The sequence below is a fragment of the Ctenopharyngodon idella genome, chromosome 21 (genome assembly GCF_019924925.1).
Source record: "Ctenopharyngodon idella isolate HZGC_01 chromosome 21, HZGC01, whole genome shotgun sequence".
NCBI classification, from domain to species: Eukaryota; Metazoa; Chordata; class Actinopteri; order Cypriniformes; family Xenocyprididae; genus Ctenopharyngodon; species Ctenopharyngodon idella.
The window spans coordinates 1615893-1621892 of record NC_067240.1 but is presented as its reverse complement, the minus strand read 5'-3'; the positions used below and the strand labels follow the sequence as shown (position 1 = coordinate 1621892).

Sequence of the window (6000 nt, the reverse complement as noted above, 5' to 3'; positions counted from 1 at the left end):
TCATACAAAATCAAACCAACAACTCAACAGTTTATAGGCATTTCACAAAGAAGGGCACTGGTTAAATAAATGGATATTTTGTTGGATCAGTGTTTGTATGTTTGTGTGTTCATGTATAGGTCATTGATGTGCGCTCGGTGCTCCTGGATGCTGATTGGGTAGAACCAGGACATCCCAAAGCTGATAAACTGTATAAATGTAGTCTGAAGAAGTTCTGTTCGGCTCAAAGAAGGAATCAGGCAGATTCTGCTGACGGACCACAGACGGCTTCCTGTTCTGGATTTGAAGGAGCAGTTGTCTCTTAGAGCAGTTTTACTGACCCAGGGTCAGTTTTAGTTGACAAACCAAACAAAATTAATTTCAGTGTTTTTTTTAGTCAGGTTAGTGCGATCTCAATGCATCACTTCCTTTCCATTGTGTTTTTACTGCTAGCCATTGGGCTGCATGTGAGTGTTCAGTCCACAGGAAAACGTTCTGAGCGGAGCACACACAGAAGTTACAAATCAACTCTGACTGTGGGGAATGGAAAGTACTTGGGTTCATGGGGGTTTACGGACATGTGTCCATCTGGAACGTATGCTGCAGGGTTTAGTCTGAAGGTAAGTTGGGCATTGACTCTATTTTGCTTCAAATGTTCAAAACTGTTCAGTTGCTAAATGTCTGTATAATACTAAAGAAAATAAAGATAAATGTTATTATGAGAAGATAAATGTTTCAATGGTTGGGTTAGCATTAACTCTTTCAATGTCTCAATGTTGTTGTTGTTTTAAGGTGGAAGAAACTTCCTATTTTAGGTACGATAATACAGCGCTCAATGGGATTCGTCTTCACTGTATCAATCCATCAAGCCCAGATGAGGACTACATCACAATTGAGTCCCGCGTAGCAAAGTAATTCTCAGATTATTAACAATTCTTGCATTAAGTGTTTAAGCTAGATATGTGAATTGAGGATTTTTTTGAAAACTAATTGTGCAAAGAGTTCTCTTTGTGAATTTTTCTTCAGGTGGGGTGAGTGGACGGCTATCAAGTGGTGTCCTTCTGGATTCTTAAAAGCTTTTCAGCTGAGAGTCGAACCTGACCAAGGACTTTCTGATGATACAGCCGCAAACAACATCAGGTGAGTATGTGGTGCTGTAAGTCATCCTGGTTTTAGTTTTCCATTTAAGGCCACTTCCCTCATCAAGTAGTTCAGTTAATATCACACTCAGTCGTGCTGCTGATCGTGGTTGTGATTAGGCCATAGGCTCCAGTTGATCATGTGACTGACACTCAATCCAGCAGCACAATTACATATTTTATCATAATTTTGTCACATCTGAATGTTCTCCAGGTTCAAATGCATTGAAGATTTGGTGGTGCAGGGCGACGGCACAGACCGGGGTGAATGGGGCGAATGGAGCCAAAAATGTGAGGGAATAGGAATCTGCGGCATCAGGACGCGGATAGAAGAACCACAGGGAACTGGAGATGACACCGCTCTCAATGACGTGCAAATGTACTGCTGTGCATGAGGTAATGTGATCGCAGTCAAAAACTTGGAATGACACATACTGCAGATCAACTAAATCTGTTTGTTCTTTCAGGTGTAGGAAGATGACAACAAGAACAGCAAAAAGACCAATGGATTATAATAACTGACCATCATACTACTATTACTGATACCAAACTGTCAATCCTGTTACCCTAAACTTTGTTACCTTTCAGAGGGCATAATTATATCCTAAACCTCTTTTTAAAATCTAGAAATAAACATCATCTTACATTATTGAATGCCAATTGATTAGTTGTTTTTGAGCGATATTAATCTCAAACTAATGCCTGATTGAAATCATTAACATTTGAGTGTTTCTTTACTTCTTGTTCTTTGTTCATGTCATTCTCTACATATATTTGATCATGACTGATTAATCAAAAAATAAATGCTTTGTGAAAAATATGCCCATTTCCAAAAGATTTATTTCTCTAGGCACTGAGGCATAAGTAATATCATTACAATTAATATTTGAAAACACTTTTCAGTAAGGGTTTTATTTGTTAACATTAGTTAACTACATTAGTTCACATGGACTAAGAAAGAACAATACTTCTGGAGCACTTATTAATGTTAATTTCAACATTTACTAATACATTATTAAACTAACATGAACATTTGTTTGCGTGGGGATTTATACTTCACTTTGAGGACAAATAGGGATGCCAAACAAATTATATGTACTTTCTACCGTGCGATGACAGGCCTAAACCTATCATGTTTTTATGTCACAAAAGATGCTAATGTTGAAACAACGTTGAAATTTCACCATGTCAAACATGCTGAGGGTTTAATGATGTACTTGCGCCTCCTGAAGGATCTTTTTAGACTTAACAGTCAAAATTACTCTAACATACAAGAACTGTTTAGCCTTCAGGCTACTTTTGTGTGCATTAGTATGCCAACTAGATGCTTTAAATGATTAATGTAAACCTATTATCTCTTTAATTACAAATTATTAATATTAATGTGATTCTGTCACCATTTGATCTAATATTTAGCATTTATTCTTTATCTTAAAAGTTATTATCATTATCTGCGACAGAAATCAGTTTCAGATGTAACTTATTTCACACAGTAGGCCTATACAATGGTTTTCACTGTATGAAATTCTAATCAACTGTACTTTTTTCTAATTACTAACTGGACAAGAAATCTGTAGTTGCCTTGACAAATTTATTGGTTGAATGTGGCATTTTGCATTTAACGAATGAACGAATTCATACTGAAAAAACAAAATCTGAATAGCATCATGTTGCTGTGAATTTGTAATTGTTTTTCTCATTAATTCATTTTTTATAATGTGGGAACAATTTAGTTTTGTCACGTTCCACTCATTTCCATTGCAGACACTGTATAAAAACGACTAATTTATATATATAAAGTTATCAGACAATAAACAAAATGATGTACAAACACAAGTAATTTAATTATAAATTGGCGATAATATTGAAGTGCTCCACAGCAAGTTACAAAATTTGTGCAGAGATGAAACTGCAAGCAGTAGAGCCTCAAATTGTTTTAATTTCTGATTTATTTTTTCTTCTGTGAAACACAAAATGAGATGTTATGCAGAATGTTCACGCTGCACTTTTACACATAATAAAAGTTTTTAAATCGCTTTGCTCAAAAAAGGACAAAAGAGCACCATAAAAGTAAACTGAAACTACAACATGCAATCAATTTGAGTCTGTTCATCACACAAAGCTGATGTTTGGTGTTGTTGATGAAAAAGACCATTGGTTCTCGTATGTCATGTGACCAGCCAATCACAACATGTCAAGTTTAAATATATGCAACTATAGAATTTTCCTGCATTATTCCTTCACAGCCTCTTACTTTTTTAATTTTATGTTTTGTGATTGTATTTTTTTTAAAGGTTCCTCAGGAGGAAACATAATTTGGTGTTGATTGTTCTTGTTTTATCTGTTTTCTCAGAGCTCTTCATCACCTGGACAGACTGAAAACACTCGTGGAAGACATGAATGAGAGGAAGGCCAGAGCAGAGGATGATGGGACAGACTGTACACACACACCTGCAGCTAATATCACAAATGGTGCCAGAATCAAGAAGTAGTTATGAATCAGAGATCAAAGACTGTTATTATCCTACACACACAGAGACACTTCATGGATCATTTTTGTTTCTAAAACTTCATGAAAGATAAAAAGTGTAAATAAACTACCAAGCAAAGCTGTTTCAAAGGGCACGTGATTTTACTGACAATTCGACCAGCTCAGTGTTTGTCTAAAGTGTGTTTACATGATTTGCATCATTGTCTTGATCACCGAAGGGAACAATATGGATAAACACTGATTCTTTTGCTGACTGAGTATGATCTGTTTGTATTCATTTCTTCATGCAAATTGTCATAAGACTTCAGAAGTCAAGTTGTGAAAATGTGAAAATATTTTTTGATTTTGACACTTAAATTCTTCTTGAAATATAGAACTAAAAGAGCTTGAGAAAATGATGACAGAATGATCATTTTTAATTGATCTTTTTCTTTAACAATGGCTTCTTTGCAGGCATGGATATTTACTACAGGAAAAAAGATATTAGTGGCATTTTTTAATGTCGGTCTAATATTCTCTGTGTTGTAGTACGTGCTTGCTATTTCTGAACTTTAAAATTACAAAATCAGCTCAGCATTTCATAGGCATTGTTGGAGCAATTTTATTGAATTGTAAATTGTGTGTGACACTAGAGGGCATGTGAGTATTTTGAGTACATTTAAGCCAGGCTGATGAGTTACAGGTGGCGCAATGGAAGGTCAAACAAACTTTTTGACCGTGCCATGTTGAGCATGCAGCATATCGTGCAGGATTGTGCTCGTGCCCGTTAACAGTTTGTTTTGAATGGTATTTTTGTTTATTAAATAGAAAATCGAAGTTAAGTTTGAAGTTTTATTTTTTGTTTATTTTTGTTATTTGCAATGCCAAATGGACAATAAATGGATTGGCATATCCGACTTTATTCCAATGGTATGGACAATAACTTTATTTTTAACAAAATGGATAAATATTTAAGGTTCTGCACTACTTCTATGTTAGTGAATATTTAAAAAGTTTATACATATAGTGGGGGAACTACATTAAATTAAAGTGCAATATTGACAACCCTGTTACCATAAACTTTGTTACCTTTCCAAAGGCATGATTATATCCCAACATATGTATGTATGTATATATATATATATATATATATATATATATAATTGTGTTTATTTAGCTAAAATGGCACAATGAATATTTTGAAAAGTATTTGATGCAACACAAATTCAATTTTAATACTTTAATATTTGGTTGAATTGCATTCTTGGTTGAGTAGGACATCCATATCTAGAAATAAACATCAAATTATATATATATATATATATCAAAATGGAACACTGATCACCATTACGGTGACTTTAAAACTTCAAAACAATTACAGTGGTGAAGAATATAACTTAGTGGCATCATGGTTAAAAACAACTTGTAATTGATTTCAAACAACTTGAACTCATAGTAAAACAAAAGCAGTAAGTTACTGTGATGTCAGCATCATTCTGCTATTGATTCACAGTAAGAAAATTACCCAGAATGAACTGATTTCACAGTAAATTTCTGACTATAGAACATTTCTGGATAAACAATGATGCTTTTGCTACCTGAGAATGTTCTGACTCTAGTTATATCATATGACTTCAGAAGTGTTACATTACTGGTGGCTTAGAAACTCACGACGAAGATAATAGTAGAAAACACAGACTTTAATCCAACAGGAGAGCATTACGGGTAACACCAACAATGACTGACCAAGAACACAGAATAGGCAGGACCTTAAATACACAGATAATGACTACTAAACAGGAACAGCTGAAGAGAGACTTAATTAGAAACCATAGCGACTAATAAGGACTAATGCAGACAAGACAGAACTGAGGTAAACAGAACATACACGTGACATTACGCCCCCCTCGGAAAGGCGCGTTCTCGCGCCGTAACAAAGTCTATGGAGAGGAGAGAGGGCGGAGGCTTCGGTGGAGGGCGTGGAGCAGGTGACAGACAGCAACCTGGAGAAGTTAACCACGGGCACCTGGTGGAGTTGACGGTGGAAGGTGCCAGGGTGGAGTCCTGACTGCAGGGGCGGACGGAACCCTGGGACCAGTCAGCGGAGGCGGAACCATAGTGAGTGGAGGCGCGGGCGGAATGTAGTGACTGACGGACCTAGGCGACATCGCAGGCCTGGAAGCCTGGCGCTGAGCTGCTGGCTCACGGGACCGAGGCGATGACGGGGACTCGGATGACCGGGGTGACGATGAGGTGAGCGAGCATGACAGGGAGGTCGGAGGAAGGGAGGAGACCGATGACGCTGTAGGGGTGCAGGGTTCAGGCACAGCTTGAACCCCGGAAGTCCGTAGCGGAAGCTGGGCTTCGACCACCGGAGGCCGAACTGGAGTGGCGAGTGAGCCCAGCGGAGCA

At 37.2% G+C, this 6000-nt stretch overlaps 1 protein-coding gene across 1 annotated transcript; it reads left to right on the top strand.

The window, feature by feature from the left end:
- Positions 1–214: 214 nt before the first annotated feature.
- Positions 215–1767, top strand: LOC127504281 (vitelline membrane outer layer protein 1-like). The gene is made up of 5 exons (XM_051878843.1): positions 215–599; positions 772–890; positions 1006–1119; positions 1333–1514; positions 1586–1767. The coding sequence occupies exons 1-4, from the start codon at positions 396–398 to the stop codon at positions 1511–1513; spliced, it is 618 nt and encodes a 205-aa protein (XP_051734803.1). The 5' UTR covers positions 215–395; the 3' UTR covers position 1514; positions 1586–1767.
- The last annotated feature ends 4233 nt before the right edge of the window (positions 1768–6000 follow it).

Bases quoted from the DNA above. Each gene is read 5' to 3' on its own strand.
- LOC127504281 (XM_051878843.1), top strand. From the start codon at position 396: ATGCATCACTTCCTTTCCATTGTGTTTTTACTGCTAGCCATTGGGCTG. The intron at 600-771 runs GTAAGTTGGGCA...TGTTGTTTTAAG, and splicing joins CTGCAGGGTTTAGTCTGAAG to GTGGAAGAAACTTCCTATTT. The intron at 891-1,005 runs GTAATTCTCAGA...ATTTTTCTTCAG, and splicing joins ATTGAGTCCCGCGTAGCAAA to GTGGGGTGAGTGGACGGCTA.